The sequence below is a fragment of the Terrapene carolina genome, unplaced genomic scaffold (genome assembly GCF_002925995.2).
Source record: "Terrapene carolina triunguis isolate 2854851 unplaced genomic scaffold, T_m_triunguis-2.0 Scaffold53, whole genome shotgun sequence".
In the NCBI taxonomy this organism is placed as follows: Eukaryota; Metazoa; Chordata; order Testudines; family Emydidae; genus Terrapene; species Terrapene triunguis.
The window spans coordinates 3,611,511-3,635,922 of NW_020664404.1; the positions used below are offsets into that span (position 1 = coordinate 3,611,511).

Here is a 24,412-nt window from a genome sequence, read left to right on the forward strand (position 1 = left end):
ACCATCCCAGAGAATTGGGTGTGTGGGGGAGGGGAGTTAGTTGGGTTTGTGCTGCATGTTAAACCTGAAATCGCAGCCCCTCCTTTTACATTGCAAACCCATTTTAAATGGCACGGGTGCTTGGTATGGGAAATGAGGGCAGAACTGTTTGAAACCATCCCCACATGTTAAGAAGGTTAAAAAAGCCCAAAGACTATATGTCTTACCATGGCTGCCTGCAAGCTGAAATCTGTGTCCTGGCACTGCGTGAGTGATCTCTCACACCAAACCAGGAGACTCTCAATATAAGAGGAAAAATGCGACCTTGTAACGAAAGCACATGTGCTGTGTGATGTTGTGAACAGCAAAATCTAACGTGAAAGAGTCTACCCATTGTTCTCTAAAATGTATCTTTTTTAACAACCTCTCCCTTCTCCACCAGCTGCAAATCTTACTCCTTCGCAGAGGCTAGTGAATATTCGAAGAAGGAAGCGAAGGACGCGTGACGAAATGTTTACTGAACTTCAGACTGCCTCCCACGCTGACAGAGCACAGCTGAATGCGTGGAGGCAGTCAATGACTGATTTTAAAAAAGCCCAATATGAGCGAGAGGAGAGGTGGCGTGCTGAAGAGGAGAAGTTGCGTGCTGAAACGCGGGCTGAAGAGGAGAGGTGGCGTCAACTTGTAATCAGAAAGCAAGAGTCGATGCTCCGGCTGCTGGAGCATCAAAGTGATATGCTCCTGCGTATGGTTGAGCTGCAGGAAAGGCAGCAGGAGCAGAGAACGCCGCTACAGCCCCTCTGTAACCAGCAGCCCTCCTCCCCAAGTCCCATTGCCTCCTCACCCAGACGCCCAAGAACACGGTGGGGGGGCCTTCGGCCACCCACTCACTCCACCCTAGATGATTTCCATAGCAATAAGTTTTAAAGTTTTAAATTGGAGTGTGTCCTTTTCCTTCCCTCCTCCCCCACCCATCCCGGGCTACCTTTCCAATTATCCCCCTAGTTGTGTGCTGAATTAATAAAGAATGCATGAATGTGAAGCAACAATGACTTTATTGCCTCTGCAAGTGGTGCTCGAAGGGGTGAGGGTAGTAGGGGAGGGTGGGGTGGTTGGTTTGCAGGGAAGTAGAGTTAACAGGGTGGTGGGGGAGGGGCAGAGGGTTCATCAAGGAGCAACAAACAGAAGTTTCACTCCGTAGCCTGGCCAGTCACAAAACTGGTTTTCAACGCTTCTCTGATGCGCACCGCGCCCTGCTGTGCTCCTCTAACCGCCCTGGTGTCTGGCTGCGCGTAATCAGCGGCCAGGCGATTTGCCTCAACCTCCCACCCCGCCATAAATGTCTCCCCCTTACTTTCACAGATATTGTGGAGCGCACAGCAAGCAGCAATAACAATGGGGAGATTCTTTTCGCTAAGGTCTGAGCGAGTCAGTAAGCTGCGCCAGCGCGCTTTTAAACGGCCAAATGCACATTCCACCACCATTCGGCACTTGCTCAGCCTGTAGTTGAACAGGTCCTGACTACTGTCCAGGCTGCCTGTGTACGGCTTCATGAGCCATGGCATTAAGGGGTAGGCTGGGTCCCCAAGGATCACGATAGGCATTTCAACATCCCCAATGGTTATTTTCTGGTCCGGGAAGAAAGTCCCTTCCTCCAGCTTTCGAAACAGAAGAGACTGCCTGAAGACGCGAGCATCATGTACCCTTCCCGGCCAGCCCACGTTGATGTCGGTGAAACGTCCCTTGTGATCCACCAGGGCTTGCAGCAGCATTGAAAAGTACCCCTTGCGGTTTATGTAGTCGGCGGCTTGGTGCGCCGGTGCCAAGATAGGGATATGGGTTCCGTCTATGGCCCCACCACAGTTTGGGAATCCCATTGCAGCAAAGCCATCCACTATGGTCTGCACGTTTCCCAGAGTCACTACCCTTGATATCACCAGGTCTCTCATTGCCCTGGCAACTTGGATCACAGCAGCCCCCACAGTAGATTTGCCCACTCCAAATTGATTCCCGACTGACCGGTAGCTGTCTGGCGTTGCAAGCTTCCACAGGGCTATCGCCACTCGCTTCTCCACTGTGAGGGCTGCTCTCATCCTGGTATTCTGGCGCTTCAGGGCAGGGGAAAGCAAGTCACAAAGTTCCATGAAAGTGCCCTTACGCATGCGAAAGTTTCGCAGCCACTGGGCATCGTCCCAGACCTGCAACACGATGCGGTCCCACCACTCTGTGCTTGTTTCCCGGGCCCAGAATCGGCGGTCCACGGCATGAACCTGCCCCAGTAACACCAGGATTTCCACATTGCTGGGGCCTGTGCCTTGTGAGAGGTCCATGTCAATTTCCTCATCACTATCGTCGCCGCGCTGCAATCGCCTCCTCCTCAGCTGGTCCTGGTTTGGCTTTGGCATGTCCAGGAGGCTCTGCATGTTTTCCAGGACAATGCGCGTGGTGTTCATAGTGCTCAGAATTGCCGCGGTGATCTGAGCGGGCTCCATGATCCCAGTGCTGGCTATGGCGTCTGGTCTGAAAAAAGGCGCGAAAGTAGTATCTGACGGACCAGGGGAAGAAGGGAGGGAGGGAGAGAGGGAGGGAGGGGCGAGTGACACCGCGTACAGGTACAGGGAATGAAAATCAAGAAAGGTGGCTTTGCATCAGGGAGAAACACAAACAACTGTCACACAGAATGCCCCCCCCCCCCAAAGATTGAACTCAAAAGCCTGGGTTTAGCAGGAGGGAGGGGGGAAGCAAATGAATGGAGAATAAATCTATTTTTTACATCTTAAGACGACGGCGCAGCATGACTGATAGCCCTTGGCATTTTCTGGGTGCTTGGCAGCAAATACTGGGCGCTTGGCAGTAAGCCTTCAGGTCTATTGCACCATCTGATACCCACTGCAGTACGACAACGATGGATACCAATCGTAATATGCTATCTACTGCCCAAAAGGCAAGGGGTTGCTGCTGTGTAGCAATCTAGCCCCACGTCTGCCAGCCCCATGTCTGCCAGCACCCAGATCGCCATCGGCCTCTTCTGGGTGCTTAGCAGACAATACTGGGCACTTGGCAGAAAATAGCATACTACGACTGATAACCATCATTGTCTGCCCGGGTGCCCATGATTGACAGCCGCTGCAGTACGACGACGACGGATACCAGTCGTAATAAACCATCTTCTACCAAAAGGCAAGGGGCTGGTGCAATGCAGCACCACGGCTGCCAGCCCCACAGCTGCCTGCACCCAGATCGCCAATGAAGGCTACCAGTCATGCTGCACCGTCTACCGCCAAAAGGCAGTAAGCTGCTGCTGCTGTTTAGCAATGCAGTCCCACGTTTGCCGGCACCCGGAAGAGATATGGTGACGGTAAGCTGAGCTGAGCGGGCTCAATGCTTGGCGTGGTATGTTGTCTGCACAGGTAACCCAGGTAAAAAGGCGCGAATCTATTGTCTGCCGTTGCTGTGACGGCGGGGGAGGGGCCTGACGCAATGTACCCAGAACCCCTCGCGGCACTGCTTTGTATCATCCGGGCATTGCGATCTCAACCCATAATTCCAATGGGCGCCGGAGGCTCCGGGAACTGTGGGATAGGTACCATAGTGCAATGCGCCGGAAGTCGACGCTAGCCTCGGTACTGTGGACGCGGTCCGCCGACTTCATGCACTTAGAGCATTTTAGGTGAGGACACACACAATCGGCTGCATACAACCGGTTTCTATAAAACCGGCTTCTATAAATCCGACCTAATTCTGTAGTGTAGACATAGCCTAGGAGGTGTTTTGATCATTTTGGATGAAAAATGCTAATTATCTTCAATATTTCAAAAAAGAATTAAAGTTCAAACATCAAGATAAGGACCATATTTCCAATTGCCCTGGAGTGCAAATTCAGAGTTCTCGTTATGAGTCCCAGCTCTTGAAGCAGAAGGTTGTTTCAAAACAGCAACTTACAAACTCAGGGCAAAAATTAAAAAAAAAAAAAAAAAAAAAACCTGAAATTCCTTCAACCATCACTCTAGTCAGGGAAAAAGAGCAGCAAGGAACATATATGGAAACACTCTTCTCTCGATTTACTGAATCTTCCTCATTAGTCACTTAGTGGAGCCACGTTCCCATAGCTCTGCACAATCAATGCCCAGCTGCTCCTTGTTCTTATGGAAACTAGCAAAGCAGATTCACTGTACTGCTGCCATTGTGGAAACTAGATGGAGTGGAACTGGTACTGCTATTGTTAACGAGGGATAGATGAAATGGCTCAGATAAAATAGACAGCAGCTGGACTTTCAGTTTTGACACTTAGAAGTTTTCTTCACCCCCCTCCACACACACACACACACACACACACACACTTCTGCCCATTGTTATTCTGGATTTTCTTGATTCTGGCCATCACACTTACTGACTAAAGATGGGATCAAGCCATAAAACTTGGAATTGGACACAGGGTATGAACACCCCAAACTCTCGGGGCAGGGTTTGGATTCCTAGTTATGGTTCAGACCTAGCACTGTTAAGTGTTCAGAATCTACAACACAACAAGGATTTTGTCCCCTCAGCCATGGGAAGAGAGGGAAGAACAAGATTACAAAACTGCCTCTTGCTCTTGCCAATACCACAAATCAGTTCACAGTTTCACTAGATCAGAAGGGTAGCCATGTTAGTCTGGATCTGTAAAAAGCGACAAAGAGTCCTGTGGCACCTTATAGACTAACAGAAGTATTGGAGCATAAGCTTTCATGGGTGAATACCCACTTCGTCAGACCCATGCATCTGACGAAGTGGGTATTCACCCACGAAAGCTTATGCTCCAATACTTCTGTTAGTCTATAAGGTGCTACAGGACTCTTTGTCGAGTTTCACTTGAGTTTTCCTTATTAAACTGGTCTACTCAGGGTTGATCCAGAGCTCACTGAAGTCAACAATAGAGCTGATAGTCCCTCGGGAGATTTCAAAAGGTTTTGCTGTCCTGGATCATGATGAAAAATCAAAAACTCAAAGTTTTGTGAACAAATAACCCTGAAAATATTTCTGATAGGGTCAATTGAAAATTTCATTTTGATACTTTTGAAACATTTTATTTCAATGTCAACCTTTTAATTTTTTTTAAAGTATAATTTCACTAAAATTTCAAAACAAAGAGTTGTTTTGAACTGAAAAAACTAAACTTTCCATTTTGAGAATGTCAAACTAGGACATTCCAACAATTTCAAAACTTATTTTCTTTTTCAAAATGTTTCTGAATTAGGAGACTAGTTAAAACTGGCCCTTTCCTGTAAACAGTTCTGGTTTTGACAAATTGGCATTTTCAAAATCTTTTGTCAGAAAATCCCCAATCAGCTCTAGGCTTCGGATCAGGCTCTTCGTTTTGCATCTATCTCTTCAAAACTCCATATTTTCTTCCTGCCTATTGCACAAAAAATAAAAAACAACACCTACAGTCCCAGAGAGGCTCCCTAAATAGAGAATAATAAAAATTAGCAAGGATTTGCTCCTCTTCCTTGTTTTCTGGCAGCCTCATTACTGGATTACCCCTCTAATGCCACCGTACCAGTCCATTGTTTGCTTTGTGATGGTGATGCACATGGATATGTAGGGTGGGATGGGGGTCCAGCAACTTCCGTTAAATAAAGCAAGAAAATAAAGAAATGTATCAATTTCCAAAAACATCTGGAGTGGAGTACAACATCCCAGGTGTCCTTCCTGTCCCTAAACTGCTGTGTTTTTAGTTACCACATCTCCTTTCGGGAAGGCACATTTTCCTGCGCACTCACTTCTGCCGTTTGATTTCCCTTGTACACTTAAGACTACATGTTCTCTTCCTGGATGCTGTTTGTGCAAATTCTATTGCAATCAGTGGGAGGCATGGAGGTTGGAACTTGTCCCTACATCACTTTAGGTCAACAGGAAAATGCCCATTACTCCAGGGTCTGAGAACCTGAGACCTGGGGAAGTGCTGTTGTTCCCATTTTACAGATGGGGAACTGAGGCATGGAGAGACTAAGTGACTTGACAAAGGTTACAAAAGAAGTCTCTGGTGAAGCAGTGAATAAAACCCAAGTCTCCCAAATCCCAGGGTAGCAACCTGACCACTGACCCATCCTTCCCCCCCCCACTCCGAGTTCTAATTCTGAAACTATCTGTTTAGATTACGGCTGCCCTGCCTGGTTTCTATGTATGTAGCAGAGCCTGATTGCTCATGGTCATCAAAGATTAAATAGCGCGTGCTTGCAAGAACAGGTTGTCTGCTGCAATGATCTTGCCAGAATCCAGATGGTCAATTACACTCAGTCTACCTGTAATTGTCCCTGTAATTTCCACTGGATAAATTATTCCTCACTTTCTGTCGTGTAGTGTTGGGGTGCAAGCATAGTATTATCCTGGCTGCTCACCTTCCACCTCCAAACCAGATCCATTTCACCAATGGATTTAGTGATTTTCTTCTCCTACATTGTTTGTAGAGTGATTTGGGGATCCACAGATGAAAGGTACTACAGAAGGGACTGCCACTAACCCCGTGTAATGTGTTGTTTTACCAAAATGACTCAGAAATTATCACGTCACTGCTCTAATTTTATCTCTATTATTTATAGCACATTCTGTACTGGAATTTAGCTTTCAAGACAGCAGCTAGGCACTAACTCATTGTCATGCAAGTCTACTGTCACTTTCGCTGTTCTTCTAGCTCAGTTAAATGCTTGCAAGGTTGGTCAAGGCCCAGGGGTGGGAGTCAGATGACCCAAGTCTTACTCTCAGCTCTTCCATAGATATTAGGGAAGTCATTGAAGGACAGATTCAGATACAGAAGGCCTGGTTCTTCACTGTGCCCGAGACATACAAATAAAGTTGCAGTTGTATGTGCATTGTCTGCTTTGTGGATCTTAAGCAATGTCTGTTGACCACCATGCCCAGAAGACTGCTCACACCCCAACAACCACCAGCGTGGCTTGCAAACAGGAGACCAAATATAAATCAGACCTCTTCCGGAGAGCCCCAACTGCCTTCAGGTTTCTCAGCCAAGACTTTTTAGTAAACATTGCTTCCATTCAGCGCTGCAGCTCTTCAAGCAGGACAGGGTTTACAATAAAACAGCTGCATTGTAAGAAAATTGCTGTGCTTGTTTCACAATATTTCATATGATTCTGTGGAGCCACCAATGGGATTAGGGTATAATTTAACAGCCAGTCCGATCCTTAATCTCCCTCCCCCTCCCCCCCACCACACACATGCGCTTCGCAAATCCTCGCCTTGTGTGGTCCCAAAATTAGAATGCCGCTGAACATGTTCATGTGACTATTCTTCTAGAAGTCAAAGGGCCGTGAGGCCTTGGGCCTCCGAAAAGGCTCTCAAGCCCAGAGGATGCTCAGGAATGAGGCCTTGGAATAAAGGAGAGAGAGTCAAAATTTTCCCATCAACATTTTTTGACAAAATGGAAATTTTCACGTAGAGAGAATCCTGTTTTTGTAGAAAATGTTCATATTTTCATTGAAAGCAAAAAACAGAAGGCTAAAATAATTTTCAGTTTTCAGCAACCAAAACCTGATTTTTTTTTGGCTTGATAATGACTTTTTTTTTTTTAATAAAAACCCAAACAAGATTCTAAGACATTTTTCAGCAAAAAACGAAACCAAAGATTCATTTTCCTTTAAATTTGAATGGTAAAAAAAAGTAATTTCCTTCCCAGCTGTAGAGCAGAGCTATGTGAGACTTTATAACAGAGAGGGGCCCAAACCAAACCCTTGATCTGAACTCCACTGAGCTTTGGAGCACTTCAGATCTGAGCAGGACACTTTGTGGCTCAGCTGCATCATTGGGGTAGAAGCCAGATCAGGCTCAGTGTTTTCATGTGGCCTTGATCCAGAGCCCAGGATTTTCTGATAAGTGTCAGTTTTATTTTGGGGGTTCATAACGGAAAGCAAGAATCCGAGAGCCGGCTCTGCAGTTCTTCCTCTTGAAACCCACCTCTCCCCTGTTGCACCCAGTATGCAGCTGCAGCTCCCATCACTGGCCAGTTGGCACAACTGATGCTGATATCTGTGTGCTGACCAGCCACCTCTTCAAGGAGCCCCACTCACCCTGGGAGTGATTTTGCTTGCCTCTCCTTCCCCAACTCACTGTTCCAGCTTTCCCACTGACAGCGCTCACCTGAGCCCTACTACTTCCCTTCCTACTGTCTCAGCGAAAAGAAATCCAGGTTGGAAACAGTTAACCTATGACCAACCAAATATTCTGCTTATAACCAAGCAACATAACACTGGAAGAATCAGGAACTTTGCCTTCTAGGAGTGTCTGGCAGACCAGTAGACACAAGTTACACTCCTTAAGTCTCAGACGCACAAGCATGTTCTGACCTCTTACCCCTATTCTTTGCAAGGCAGACAGCCACAGTAAGCCGCTCTTAGGTTTTAACTAGCAAATTACACAGACACCCAAAGGGAGAAGTGGGACCTTCAATGTGCTCAGATGAGTTCTGTGTGCAAGCGCTTGGTTTTAATTTCCTTTGAATCAGCCAATTAGCTCAACACCGTTCAGCGCCATCATCAACACTTGGGCTATTACAAGGATCAGGAAATCTCTGCTGCCAGGAAAGCTGTCCAGCTTGATGCAGCTTTGCCAAACAAAAGTGAGCAAGTCCAGTGCTCGGCCATTTGACTTTGATGTATTGTCAGAGAAAATTAAAAAAAAAAAAAATCTTATTCTTTGAAGGGTCAAGCCCTGTTCTCAATCTATCAGCTTTTGCATTGATTCCACATTATGCAAGATGAATTCTCCCCTCCCTTACAGAGTTAGAAATGAGCTATGCCATTTGGTTCTCAAACCCTAGTTGACTCACAGGAATACCAGAGCAGACAGAAAATAAAAATATCTATGACTCAATAGCTCCTTTCACCTTGTTACACACTGGGCCTAACTCTCTCTTCTACTAGTATAAAGTAAGAGTCACACCACTGAGGCCAATGGAGTTATACTGGTATAAGGTAGATCTTAGGGTACGTCTACACTACCCGCCGGATCAGCAGGTAGTGATCGATCTATCGGGGATCGATTTATTGCGTCTAGTGTAGATGCGATAAAATCGATCCCCAATCGCTCTGCCATCGACTCCGGAACTCCATCGCGGCGAGAGGCGGAAGCGGAGTCGACAGGGGAGCGGCAGCGGTCGACTCGCCGCCATCCTCACGGCCAGGTAAATCGACCTAAGATACACGTAGCTGAAGTTGCGTATCTTAGGTCGAACCCCGCCCCCCCCCAGTGTAGACCTAGCCTAAGATTGTCAACTCTTTGGGGCTGGGATTGTCTTTTTGTTCTGTGTTTGTGTAGTGCCCCACACAATGGGGTCCAGATCCATGACTAGGGCTCCTAGGCATACAAATAATAAAAAGCAAGAGGAGAAACAGATCCACTCTAGACTCACACTTCCCACAATATCTACACAGGAACCCTCATATACATACATAAGGATATCTTTCTCCCCCACGATTTAAGTGTCTCCATTCATATACTCACAGTCACAGGTCTAATACAGGCAAAACACTGGGTTTATCGTGTGACATGAACGTCATCTCTTACTGATGGAACTCCTAAAAGTGGATCAAATCTTTCTTGTGAGCGCAGGGATGGGTAAGGGTCCTATTTCCATTTTCCTGATTGAGGTCTGGGGTCAGGAGGAAGGATGAGTGTCTCTCAAATTTTGCTGCTTGGCATAATCTGTTTAACTTTTAAACCAACAGAATAGGCTGCCTTGTCTTTTGCCCATATTGGACATAGCAGCAGCGAAAAGAGTGCTGAACTATTCAGTGCATCTGGAGCCAATTTATGCAGTTCTTAGCTATTAGCTACAAAATCCACTTAGGGCCAGCTCTGTTCCACCCATGCAAGATGCAGCAAAGGCTGCCGTGGTTGCCAGGAAAACTTAGATGTGTTTTTATTTGGGATACAGCATTCTGCATTCACACTGCCTGTCCACCAAACTGTGTTAGTCCCTCATTGGTGTGCACCTCCCTGCTTATTAATACCTGACTAAGCCATGCCCAGGGAGAGGTTTTCTTTCAGTTCACTGCAACACAGGCACTAGCCCTGAGCTGCAACATCCTACATTCAAGAGCTCTCCCTCTCAGTACGATAACCCCCAGAGAAACTAAACTGTCAAAGTCTTTTGGAGGAAAACAGCCACTAGTAAAGGTATAGCAACAAACTACTCACTGACAGTAACCGTTTCATTGATCCTGAAGCTGCAGAGCACTCGATCGACGTTCCGGGTGTGTCGGAAACCATTCCCTCTCACCACGACTTGGAATGACTCTAAGGCAAAGATGAAATGGATTATTTGCCTTGCATCAGTAATAACGGGGACTGGTTATAGCTGGTCAGACAACAGACAATTTCTTCCTGAAAGAAATTTCTAACAAAAAGTCCTGGGCCTTGTCTACACTCCAAAATTAAGTCAACCTAACTTATGTCAGCATACAGCCACCACAGTAGTTACATCGCTTATGCGTGTCTACACTTTGCTCCTTCTGTCAGCAGTGCATGTCCTCACCAGGAGTGCTTGCATCGATTGTACTGGTAGTGAGGGGCATTGTGGGATGGCTCCCAAAAGCCAGTATCAATCGATGTAAGCAATGCAGTGTCTACACTGACACTGCGTCAACCTCACTACATCAATCATGACTCTATGCCGCTCGTGAAGGTGGTGTTACTAAACTGGCATAGAGAGGCAGTTACGTCATCGGGAGCCACATTTAAGTGAAGACACTTCCACAGCTAGGACAATGCAAGGCAGCCTACATCAACCTTACCCTGTAATACAGACCAGGCCTTGGTTTGAAATTTTTCAGTCTAAGGTTCTCAGTTTTCCCCTGGCAAGTTTCAAATTGATTAAAAAAATTTTCATTTTGAACTGACATTTCAAAACAGAATGGAATGTTTTGTTCTGTTTCAACTTAATATATTTTGGGGTTTTTTAACCAAAAACTTGAAATGAAACATTTTAAGTGGACTTGAAACAAAAATTTTCATTTCAACATCTTCTGCAGGAAAAATAAAAAGTTTTCACCTGAGCTGACATTTCCCTGTGGAAAATTTGGTTTTGATGAAACCGTATTTTTCAGAGGAAGGAAAACTTCCCATATGGCAAATTTTGACCATTTCCCTAGAAATCTGCCAAACTGTCCCAGTCTCCATGTGTCTGTCCCACACTCTACAATACTAGCTTGCAAGATGGACACAAATGCTTAGCTAGACTGTGTCTAGTCTTGCACCGGTGGGGAAATCTAGCATGCTTGGATGGGCATGCTAGTCACAATCACAGCTCTGGTGCTCCCCAAGGCTTGCTGACGTTTTTCCTACTGCTGCATACTACCGCTGTTCATCTCTACTGGTGGGTAGCAGAAAGGGAAGTGCTAGCTTAGACATTTTAAGCACCACAGTGAGCAGAGACCTGCTTTGAGCAAGCATGGTTAGATAATGTATGGTTAAAGCACCAGCAGACTCCTGGATTCCTGGCTACAATCTTACTTCCAGTGTTGCTGCAACTGGAGCTGAACCAACAGTAGCAATGATGGGAAAGACTGATGACATTCTTGCACACAGAGGGGATGCAACAAGGGTTACCCTTGTCCATACTCCCAGAAACCTCTTGGTGGAGTCAGGAAGTTCTGCAGCTCCATATGACCCATGGCTATGGGCAGCAAAGCTACTTTTGTAGCTGAGTGTGGCAAATGGCCAATGCTATTGTGGTGGGTCCGTGCTTTTCCTTGGTGTGGTGGGTCAGGGTTAGGGTTAGCCCTAGTCTTGGGCTCCTCAAGTGCTCTGGAGGGGGAGAGAAGGAGAGCAGGGAAGGGACCCAGCTTCACCCCCCTACTCCGGTCCCAGCCCCTTCGGCTTCACAGGTTTCTTACCCTCTTCCTCCTGGGCAGGGTTTCTTTCGGTTCTCTGTGCTGGGGGAGTCCCTCTGCCCTGCTTGGGTGGGGGCTCCCTTCCCTTGGTATTCTAATCCTCTGATCAAACTACAGTCCAAACTACACCTCCAAACTACAGTCAGCTCTCCTTCCATCCTCCTGTCTCACTGAAGCAGGGGTTTTTATTAGGTCTCAGGTGGGGCCTTAATTGGCTCCAGGTGCTCTAATTAACCTATAGTAACCTTTCCTTAGTCTACAGGGAATAAGGCTCTGATCATCCTGGGGTTTATATACCTCCCATCAATCACTCTCCTGCTGCTCTCTGGCCCTGCTGTATCACATGAGGTAGAGAGTAATAGAACAATCTGTGCTCTGTATCCTTTGTGTGTCACAACTGAGCAGTGCCATGTTGTATTACGACATAGATTCATAGAATATCAGGGTTGGAAGAGACCTCAGGAGGTCATCTAGTCCAACCCCCTGCTCAAAGCAGGACCAATTCCCAACTAAATTATCCCAGCCAGGGCTTTGTCAAGCCAGGCCTTAAAAACCTCTAAGGATGGAGAGTCCACCACCTCCCTAGGTAACCCATTCCAGTGTTTCATCACCCTCCTAGTGAAACAGTTTTTCCTAATATCCAACCTAAACCTCCCCCACTGCAACTTGAGACCATTACTCCTTGTTCTGTCATCTGGTACCACTGAGAACAGCCGAGCTCCATCCTCTTTGGAACCCCCCTTCAGGTAATTGAAGGCTGCTATCAAATCCCTCCTCACTCGTCTCTTTTCTGCAGACTAAACAAGCCCAGTTCCCTCAGCCTCTCCTTGTAAGTCATGTGCCTCAGCCCCCTAATCATTTTCGTTGCCCTCCGTTGGACTCTCTCCTATTTGTCCACATTCTTTCTGTAGCATGGGGTCCAAAACTGGACGCAATACTCCAGGTGTGGCCTCACCAGTGCCAAATAGAGAGGAATAATCACTTCCCTCGATCTGCTGGCAATGCTCCTACTAATGCAGCCCAATATGCCATTAGCCTTCTTGGCAACAAGGGCACACTGTTGACTCACATCCAGCTCTTCGTCCACTGTAATCCCTAGGTCCTTTTCTGCAGAACTGCCACTTAGACAGCCTGTAGCAGTGCATGGGATTCTTCCGTCCTAAGTGCAGGACTCTGCACTTGTCCTTGTTGTACCTCATCAGATTTCTTTTGGCCCAATCCTCCAATTTGTCTAGGTCACTCTGGACCCTATCCCTACCCTCCAGCATAACTACCTCTCCCCCAGGTTAGTGTCATCTGTGAACTTGCTGAGGGTGCAATCCATCCCTTCATCCAGATCATTAATAAAGATGTTGAACAAAAATGGCCCCAGGACTGACCCTTGGGCACTCCGCTTGATACCGGCTGCCAACTAGACATCGAGCCATTGACCACTACCCGTTGAGCCCGACGATCTAGCCAGCTTTCTATCCACCTTCTAGTCCATTCATCCAATTCATACTTTTTTAAGTTGCTGGCAAGAATACTGTGGGAGACCATATCAAAAGCTTTGCTAAAGTCAAGGTATATCACATCCACCACTTTCCCCATATCCACAGAGCCAGTTATCTCATCATAGAAGGCAATCAGGTTCTAGAACAAAAGAATAATTTTACCATGGGGGCAACCCTTGGAGCCCCAAGCTGGAGAAAAATCAAATCAAGAGGAGTTTTGTAGCTGAGCTGACATCTGCAGTAATAATAGGGGGAGATTGGTACTCAGCTCCCACTGACACTTGTAAATCAGTCTCACCATGCATGTGGCTTTATCTACACCAGCACTTTTGTCGGCAAAACTTGTGTTGGACAGGGGTGTGAAAAAACACCCCTTTGACTGACATAAGATTCACCGACAAAAGTGCAGGAGTGGACAGCACTACACCAGCGGGAGACACAGCTACCGCCGCTCGCTCCGGATGGTATAATTATGCTGGTGGGAGAGCTCTCTCCCGTCGACAGAGAGCAGCTGTCTCATCATAGAAGGCAACCTTACAGTGACGCAGCTGTGCCACTGCAAGGTCCATAGTGTAGACATGGCCTGTGGCTCACCTAGACAAAACATTTACAATTTTATGTCCGAGGAGATGCAGGAGCAGTCAGTGTATCATGACCCGAGCTCTGTATTAAGACTCCTCTTTGCCATTTAAACTTCTTAAGCAGCAAAACCGATCCAAATTTCTGCCGATTCAAAGCTGTTCCTTGTACATTACAGAAGCCACCTTATCTAATTGCCCTGAGGGACTCCTGCACTGTAGCTGCCAGAATAGCATATTCGCTCTGGAATCTGGGCTGTGTTCCAGGTCTCATTTTCTTATAGCCAGGAAGAAGTCAGCTGCAAACAATCCCAGCACATCTATCCAAGCAGGCTGCCTTTTAATCCCATTGTGTATTGTCCAAGCTCATTCAAGAAGAACAAAGGGAGCAATGCTGAGCTCTGGAGGGTGGGGGGATATAAAATCATTAGGCGCAATTATGGAAATCGTATGGGATGGGATTACAAGTACAGAAGAGTACAAAAACCTTTGTGATAATGTATCCAGTCTGGAACTGTAATTAACAAGCCCAGCGATGACTATCACATTTCTATATTTACGCAAAACCAACAAGTATGGAGACTAACTTTTCAGAATGGGGCGTCGCTGCTGCTAACTGACCTAGGCTAGGGTGGGGGTGAGGTGTGTGGTATTGGGGACTGTGCCTTTAAGGGCTGGGCTTCCCAGACTGAATGTCTGGGAGTGACACTGTGAAGCTCTTCTTAGGCACAGGCTGTTGGAAGTGGACACAGAATAAAGCAGAGCTCTTGCAAGCACCTTCAGTACTGCATGATCACTGAACACCACAAGATACAGCGCTCAAGCCGCAGTGTTTGGAGCCAGTGTGCCAGCGTAAGAGTAATGTCTACCCTGCAGCTACAGCACATGTAGACATACCCGAGCAAGCTTTGGTAACTAGATCAAAACTAGCTCGAGTAACAACAGCAGTGAAGCCAAGGCAGGATGGGCAGAGGCTCTCACATATGTTCCCAGGCAGCCGGGGCTAGTCCTTGCAGCCGTCCATCCTGCCACAGCATCACTGCTATTGTTACTTGAGCTAGCTTTCATTTAACTACCTCGGGTGTGTCTCCTGATTGCAGTGTAGACATATGCTAAATCATAATCCTCCAGGGTACCAGAGAGAGGACAGGAAGGTGTAGCCAGCCCTCCTCACAGTGACGCCATTCTAATACGTACAGGGTGTGGGGATCACGGCCCGATCTAGTCTAGATCCTTTCTGGGCCCCCACCTTGCATTCCCCAGGCTTGCAGCCAAATTACAGCCATGATCTACATAAGCACACTAGGAGGAATGGTGCCCTCTCTCACACAGACCATGAGCTATAGTTGCCATAATTCGTCCCTTTGTAATTCTCAGAGGAACTAATTCAATTAAGATTTATATAATTCTTTTCATTTTTACTAGCTGTGAGCTCAAGCTTGAAATCCTCACGCCGGGGGAAACTCCCACTGCACTTTGAACTCAATACAGGTTTTGTCTGAACCCAGACTTTAGGATTTTGGGCCCCATGTCATCCACCAAGCAATAACAACTTACTGCTCAAATTAGCGTTGCTGGCACATTGTGTTATTATTGAATTGGTACCCAGCATGTGCTAAGAGGCACCACACTGTGCAAGATGCTCTCTTTCCAAAAAGGCATAACACTGCGGTCTTGGATGAGTAACCGCGGTCAGTAAAAAGTCCCCTGGCAGTTTTCAGGGTTAACATCACTCCCCCTGTGGCAGCTTGGCCAATTTCTAACTTGAGTCATTACATAATGTCTTCCAATATTTTCCTTCCTACTGTTTCAATTGGATACAGTATTCAGTCACATTAAGGCTGCTCCATTTGTAAATGGTTTGCCTGTGGCTAATAGATGTTACAAGCATGTTAGTGACATGATTTATAGATGTAGTGGTGTAGATAGTTCTAAGCACATAAAAGGTGTTGCAAATTATAAACCATGAATATAAGTAACTTATGGACGCTATAACCATCTATTGCAATTGATGAACCAGTTAATAAATCGCCTGTTAAGTATTTATTAACCCTTCATAAATTATGTGTAAATGGAATATAAAGTGAGACCTAGTATTCTTCTTCACTTCTTTCCCAAAACTTTTATACATTGTTACTATGCTCTGCCAAAGTCCCTGTTATGTCCAGCCCAGATTCAACTGCATTTCAGTGGTGAATAGAGAGTTTCCTGTATATCATTTGAATAGCATTTTTAAAATTGCTCTGTAGTCCTTTTGGGTGAATGGTTCTCTGTAAATGCAAGAGGTCATTACTGATGCAGTCCAGATTTTCAGCAAAGAATGCTTTAAATGGACAGAAGGGGGGGGGACGGGACAAATAGCAAAATAATAAGTCTTAGACAAACAAACTCAAATCAACTAAGTCTCGGCATTAACTAAAACCAAAAATGACAGTAAGGATAACTGAATGCAAAAGTTATCTGCATTTTCTTTTCAGGACCTTGACTTTGCTATTAAAACACGATCATTTCTTTATTAAATACAACTTAGTATCAATTCATTGCTAGCAATGCAGATGCCCAGTCACTCCAATGGTGGGAAACTCAAGAAGGATGAATCAAACAGATGCTTCTGAACTGAAAACACAAAGAACTTATTACAACTGGCTTTCCTATTTGGGCTACAAAATTATTAAATGGAATTTTTTTTTGGCAGAGTTCACCATTGACTCGTTGTACTGCTCTGCACACTTTGGCTTTGGTCCTGGCCCCTCTATCTAGTGGACTGTTCTGCATTAAACAACTGGGATCCACTCTGCAAAATTAGCAAAATTCATGGGAAAAAGCTGGATCTGGAATCATATGGAGAGTAGCTGGACAATGCTGAGAGCATCTCTCAAGCTCCAGTCTGAGGGGGTTGGATTTTGTATGCAGTGTAGCTGTAGCCATGTCGATCCCATAATATTCAAGAGGCATGGCAGTGAAGCAATAACTTTTATTGGAGCAACTTCTGTTGGTGAGAGAGACAAGCTTTTGACCTTACACAGGGTGCTTCTTCAGGTCTGGGAAACTTACTCAGAGTGTCACAGCTAAATACAAGATTGTACAGATTGGAGTTGGATTTTGCTGAACACAGAAATACTTCCCAGGGACTTTTAATCCACAAAGTAAATGGCATAACTGTATTAGAATGAGCACTGGGAAAGGGATCAGCACAATTCAGTGTCAGTCAAGTGTATGGTGTCTTAACTGGCCACTTACAATCATTTTCAAGGGTTCCAGCAAATTTTTGTACAACCATGTGTTCAAGGCCCACCCCCGCTAGGGAGTTTTAGCATTCACCTTAATGGGAGCAGGGTGAGACTAACTCAGAGTGCTTTGGAAAAAATCCCACACTTGATTTATATTCTGACAATATATGAAGCGAGGCTAACCTAGAGGGGTTTGCTGCTTGCCAGCGTGTATTGTTTATAGTAATGCAGATTGTAAGAAATATTCACAATGGAATCTGAAAACCTCCAAATCTGTCTCCTCACAAAGATGATCTCATTTTGCAGTCTGGCTTTGAAATTTCACAGCATTTTTGCTTAAAGGTTAGCACTGTTTGATGAAAAATGGGCTGCTTTGAGTTAAGGTCATAATTTAGATCAAACAAAGATTCGTTTTCAGAACTGAGCATGATTGTTTTTAATTTCCTTCATTTTGAGACAAAAAAAAATCTTGTTTTGTGAAATTTCACAAAAGTAGCAAAATATTTTAGAAATTAACTCCAGTTAACTCAATCATTCTGGGCTCCTTAGGGATCAGGGATGGGTGGATAGAGACAACTGCACTGGTAAACATGGAGGACTGGTTTAAACTTACCTCCTGCACATATACTGGAAGGCTCCGCTGCAAGAATCTCTATACATGATTTCTTCAAAATCTAGAAGCCAAGAAAGAAAGAAGAAATGTGATAAAATATCTTGGAGGACATTTTATGTAGGAACTCTACCTCCTTGAGCAACGGTAGCCAGGTCAATGGAAGCATTCTTCTGTCGACCTAGCCATGTCTACACCAGGGGGTAGGTCTGCATAGCTTCAGCGCCAAGGGTGTGCAATTTTTCACACCCCTGAGTGACATAGCTTTATAGATCTAACTTTTAAGTTACGTAAAGGCATAACTCCAAGGACCTTTGTTCTCATTTACCTTAATGCCCCTTCACACTGAAAATGACACCCATTTACACTGCTAGAATGGTGCAAATGAGAATCTAGCCCCCTAAGCCTACAGTCGAGGGCCTGAACTTCACTTAAAATTAGATCGACCTAGCTACGTTGCTCTGAGCTGTGAAAAATTTTGCACCCTGAGCCAACCTAAGCCCCTATGTAGAGGTGGATAGGTTGATGGAAGAATTCTTCTGTCAACCTAACTACCACCTCTCACAGAGGTGGATTGACTACATTAATGGGAAAACCCCTTCTGTCTGTGCAAGAAGTGACTGCCTATGACAGAGGCACAGCTACACCGTAGCTGTGCCTCTGTCATAGATGTAGCGTAGACATACCCTACGTTTAACGGCTTGTCCACATGCAGATTTGCACCAATTTAACTTAAGGTTTGTTTTTAAGCCAATGTACCTGTGGGTGCTCTTATTTCAATTAGAAACGGTTTTAAGCTAAACTGAAATAAGTGAGTGTACACAGGTTTGCACCAGTTTAACTAAACCGATACAAGTTTGTGTGTAAACAGTCTCTGGGTATGTTTACACTGCAATTAGACACCCTTAGACTACTGACTGTGGTTCGTGGGGCTGTTTAATTGTGATGTAGCTGTTGGAGCTTGGGCTGCACCCCAAGTTCTGGGACCCAACCACCTTGCAGGGTCCTAGAGCCTGGGCTCCACCTCAAGCCCGAACATCTATACTGCAATTAAACAGCCCCGCGAGCCTAAGTCAGCCGGCATGGGCCAGCTGTGAGTTTTTAACTGCAGTGTAGACCTATCCCCTAAGGCCCAGGTTCAGTTTCAAGCTATGCATACCTTTGGAACGTTGGGCTGAGCGTATCGCCAGCCATTCACTAGGTTGGGAGTATTACTATTCAAATACCATGTTAGAACTGATCCAGCTGTTCTTTGCCAATGACAGCCCTGATGCTGCACAGCCCGATACACATGCTTCACTATACACACTGTGAGTTGTTCCACAATCACATGTGTAAGTCTCTGCAGGTTTGGGGGCCTTAACCAGGAACTGGGACTGGCCAGCCCCATTCTGGAACGGGACATCGGAGAGGCAGCACATAAGCTAGCCAGCTCTGAGAGGCCGGATAATGTTGGCCAAGCAACACAACTCAATCCAGCAGCAAAATTGTTTTCCCAACCTTAAACTGAAACATCTGTAAGAAACAAACTACAGCTAATATGATAAATTATGTTAAGAAAATAGACAATCCAGCATTTCACTGTAATTAAGGCTCCATGCGTCAGAAATACCTGCTTGCAAAAGGTGCAGATATAGTTATGGGTTTGTTTGGGGGTTGTTGTTTTTTTTGAAGGGCTTATTAGTCACTCAGAAACAGTGATGCCAAAGTCTTCTGGGATACCAGGGACCGAAGAGAACCAGGTCCTTCTGAGCTGCTGACAGATTGACAGTGCATGGGGAAAAGGAGAAGCTTTGGAGGAACAAGGCCAGTCACATGGAACTGCAAGGGAGAAACAAAGAGAGAAAGAGAGAGAAGCAGCAGTTACACAGTCAAGAGCACAATCGACAAGCAAAAGAAGGCTCTGAAAGCAGAATCAGAGAAAGGACACTCAAGATTAGAGGTGGGTAGGTGCTGTAATATGCTGCCTGCCAGATACCACACGGGTGCTGTCTAGCCATTCCTAAAACCAGATTTTGGGACTAGCTTACTCCACAAGTGGCCCCACTGACCATTCATGCGGGGGAGATACTAGTCAGCGTAATACAGCTGGTTGACATTTTTCTAAGGAAAAAATATTCTTTTCATTGACAAATGGCTCTGTTTCAAAAATGGAAACTTTTCACACACTTTTGTCTATTCTTCTTAAGTTTTGCCTTTTTTCAGTGGAACCCCAAACCAAAAATCTTTTGGTTTTCAATTTTTCCTTTCCCTATGCCCCCTTTTCAGCAGTAAAATGGAAACATGGAGGACGAAGGGAAAAGGTGAAAAAGGAAGGGGGGGCAACAAACCTTAGAGCTTGATAAACACCTTCGCAACAAAGTGCAAATAAAAAACAATAAAATTAATTCCTTTTGAAACCAGCCTTATTTCTGTATTATTTTGTACTCTGTAGTACAATTTTTTTTTTATTTTTTCCACCTCTGAGCTGGCCTTTAGGACTCAATAGAATACCTATGATAATATTTGTTTGCATTTATTTAGATTTTAAAATAATAAAAAGACAAGCATCCATGACTCTAAGTACCCTAACATCATTAATAAACACAACGAAGTCCCAGCAGCATTAAGTAATCATTCCAACAGTCCTCACCTTTCATCATTATGAGAAGCAATAGTATCAAAGGACTTCACATATAAGTAAGATATGCCCTAGTAGGCTTCATGAGGGTTTGCTGCTTTCCTCCCTTCCAGGGTGGTGGAAGGCTCTTGCTTGCATTGCATGTACACTGCTGGAGGGATTAGGTAACCTGGCTCAAACAAGCCAGCGAAATAGTGTCTGACAGCGTTCAGTCAGTTGCCAGGCAGAAGACCTAGTATAAATCACTCCTACAGTGTGCTCAGTACAACTGACCTAGTGGTGAATCCTACTCACGACAAATCTAGCCTCGTGTTTGATTGGCGAACCCCGTCGCTCCAGTCCTGGCTCATTCAATAATGCCTTTCTGTGTGGCCTTTGGGCCGGGGAAAAAAAGCAAGAATGCTTTAAATGGACAGAAGGGGTGGGGGGAGGGAGTGCTTAAATTCCATTGACTTCAATGGCACATGCTTAGAGAGAAACACATGCTTAAGTGCTCTCCTGAATAAGGAATCTTAGGCTCAACTGCCTCAGTTTCCTCATGTATTCCCAGGGGATAATAAACATGTCCCTACCTCACAGGGGTTGGTTAGTTAATGTTTGTAAACAACTTTGAAAATGTAAATATTGTATAATGTGTTCTCACGGAAGATTGATACTTAAGCACTTTTCATGGCTTGCTCATATCACAGGGTAGAATGGCCCTTTAAGAGAGGCAGGCTTAGCCCTACCTGTGACTAACCCACAGCCTCACAGGTGAGGGGTCTGAGGCCAGGGATCAGGTGATAGCCTGTAGCTCACCTGGTCCTTAGATCAAGGCCAACAAACAGCTCAGTTGGGAGAGAGATCTGCAGAAAACCCTGGGTCCGAGGAAAAGAAACCGGTTGACTTGTGTTGGACTGTTTTGTTTTGAGGAATAAACCCATCCCTGAAGAGAGGGACTGAAACTCAGATGCTGTTGGGAGCTTTATTTGATGCACTGGCTGGTGAGTTGGCCCACCAGTTTATACCTAGGCTTCTTCGGCACAGCAGCTGGAGGACGTTTTCTGTTAACGGGGGTTTTATTGAATTTGGGTTTTTTAATGAGCAAACAGGATGTGGAAGTTTAGAGGAGGGGTACTGCATATGTCTGTTAGTGTGAATGACCTGTAGTCTAAGTCTAGGTACTGATTACCCAAGATTTGGTGAATCATTGCAAAACAAAGTCTGTTGCCAATTACAAAACAGTAATTTAATTCTATTTATACAATACTTCCTTTCCAGCATCGCTAGCATTTGGTACATCAAAAAACAACATGCTTCAGAGATGATTTGGGGGAAGAGGGAAGAAGTGTCAGATGTGACCACACATCATGCTGAAAAGCAATTGTAAACATTAAATATGTCATAATGCACAACATACACACTTGGTCCAAATTTTCAAACTGGATTCTTAAGTATGCACACCCCGTGTGTTGCAAACTAGGTAACTGTCTCTCACTATCCTTATGTGTGCATGCTCATCTGACTTGTACATGTTGGTGGACACACAAGAAACATTTGCATGTATAGTTTTAGAGGCCCATTTGAAAAGCTGGCCATAAGATGATCTCAAGAAAAGATAATGGTGCATCTTAGATTTGGCAAAGGACAAACAATTTGGTTTTTCGGATGCACATGCGAGATTCTCACTGAAATCAGTGGATTCTGGGATAAGATTTGTCCTTTGGGTATAACCATTTTCCTATAGGAGTTCAGATACCTGTGTAACATACAGCACTTGGAGAGTTTCATTTTCCATCTTAAAACTTTCTATGGCAAATGTATATGCAACACTGACAGAACAAATTTAAGAGCTGAGATATGAAGAGAGATTGGGAATGCAGTAGAGACCAATAAATCCTATGTGGGTATAAAGTTGAAATGTAATGAACAAGCAGGGTATTAAGTTAAAGAGGAGAAATAAATTATGCAAAGGTACCATCAATAGGAATATAGATGATTGGATTCTCTTCTAGATACAATGAAAGATTAAAAGAAGTCTAATATAATTCTGCCTCTAGTTCCTTTTTTCACAGCTGCCTCCTTAACCTCACATACATAATTTGTACAGTCATATATGATTAGTATCTTGTTTTCATTTTTGGTTTTCGAGATACAATCCTTTCCATGTCTGAAATGAGTTTTCAGCTGCAGCAAACTGCAAGGACCTGGGAGCATTCCTGCTTCCGAGTCATAGTTGTGTTACTAAATTGTTTAGGTTACAGTCTATAAGGGAGATGACAAAGGTATCCTATCCTAACTTTCATGATGTTCTATATTTCACAGCCTGGGCCACTCCTCATACCAGACAAAGAAGTCCTGAGCAGTTGATGAATTTGAGCTTCAGGTTTTCACTCTAGGTCTTGCTCCGTTTGCTTTAAATTGACAAGTTACGATCTGCAGAAATTCCCATGGAAACCACAGTAACAAAAAAAAGCTATAAAATACTTTGTTCCTCTGAATTGTTGTCCAGCTCATAGGGACCAGGTGTCTGCCTTATTTTCCTTACTCCTTAAAAAGGAAGCTGTGCATATCTTCCTCCACACTGAGGGATGGGGTAATTTTTATGAGCTTACGCTGTACAGTTTTCTGTGCAGCGCAAGACAATACAATTGTCAATTTACACTCCAGAGGAGGTGAGCACTTAAGTGCTGGGCAATTCCCTAGCTGAGTCTTCCCATGCAGAGCTGATTTCAGTGTCTGTATCTTTCTGCAGCTGGGTGTGTCCCTACCTGTGTGTGCGCTGGAGGAGGCTTGAGGGCCTGGCTCAGCAGGACAATGTAAGGGAGCCCCAACTGGTGAAACAGACGAGCTCAGCGGTAACCCGGTACATCAGGTGGCACTTCGGAGTGGGGGGTAAGCCGTCACAGCGGTGAAAAGAGGTTCATGCAACATTGCCGGCCCAAAGCTTCGCCTGAGATTTGAATAAACCCAGAAACCCACTTCTGAGGTTTGAAAATAAAAAATTCTGATGCGTTCCCCTGCCCCCCAGCCACATAGTTTTCCATTTGTTTCTCTCCGTTGTTCAGAAGTGATCCTGAACCAGTGCCCATGCGCAGTGCTAGGGCTCACTGCCGGGCTGCCAGAGGTGCACCCTTTCAGCCGTGAGCAAAGCCAAGTTTCAGCCAACTGCAGGTGCCTTGTTTGCTTGCTTTGCACTGAAGTGTTCAGTTCCGCAAAGGTAAAACCTTTACGTTCTACACTGCGATAAGAACCCAAAGGTAGTCTTCAAACTACCTGTCCTCCCACTGCTTTGTAGTCGTGTTACAATTCCTTCAGCTTGAACCTTTCCAGGTTCTGACATTCTTTTGCTGCTAATTCCCTACTGCACTGTCCATGCTGCTGCTGTTCTGGTGATGCCCCCATTAAAAGTGATGAATAATCAGGACATTCGGTGTATTTGGAAGCATTTGTGGCACATTCTGGCTATACAGTAGGAATCACCAGACAGCATAATCACCTGGCAGGCAATTTCCCATGGTTTTTCAGACAGACCATCATAGTCTGTTCACAATCCCACCACAAACTTACTGCAGCAGTTATGCTTTTTTGGTGTAGCTGGTAAATGGAGCAGCACTTAACTGAATTAGCTCTGAATTAGGCTCCCAAGACTGAAATCTTATGTTTTATGATATACAGCCACAGAGAGAATGTCAGAGAGCCACCTCTGGATTTTATTAAAGACAGCTGCAAAGAGACTGCCAGGCTGAGAACCAAGATTTTAAGAAGATAGACAACACCTGATCATCCAAGAGAAAATTTGGGGAAAGCAGCTCCACATTTGCAAAATGTCAGGAAAACGAGTAATATGGAATCATATTCCTTCAGCAAGAGAAAGAGCTGGGGAAACAGAGCTTGTCTTGGAAAGAATCGTTTTTGCTTGATACCATGTGGTCAGGATAGCATGTAACTATTGTAAAAAACAGAAATCCTAGATCCCTTTTATGAAGCTGACTCTCCTTGCTCTGGGTTTTATCAACAACAACAAAAAAACATACC

The 24,412-nt window shown here is 45.1% G+C and overlaps 1 protein-coding gene across 1 annotated transcript in view; it reads right to left on the bottom strand.

Annotated features, from left to right (window-relative positions):
• The window catches only part of ANTXR1 (ANTXR cell adhesion molecule 1), a 195,462-nt gene that overhangs the window by 135,098 nt on the left and 35,952 nt on the right, over positions 1-24,412 (bottom strand). Inside the window, exons 9-10 of the mRNA XM_026657735.2 lie at positions 17,779-17,839; positions 10,171-10,269 (exon numbers count right to left, since the gene is read on the bottom strand). Of these exons, the coding sequence (XP_026513520.1) occupies positions 10,171-10,269; positions 17,779-17,839 (160 nt within the window). The remainder of the gene's footprint in view (positions 1-10,170; positions 10,270-17,778; positions 17,840-24,412) is intronic.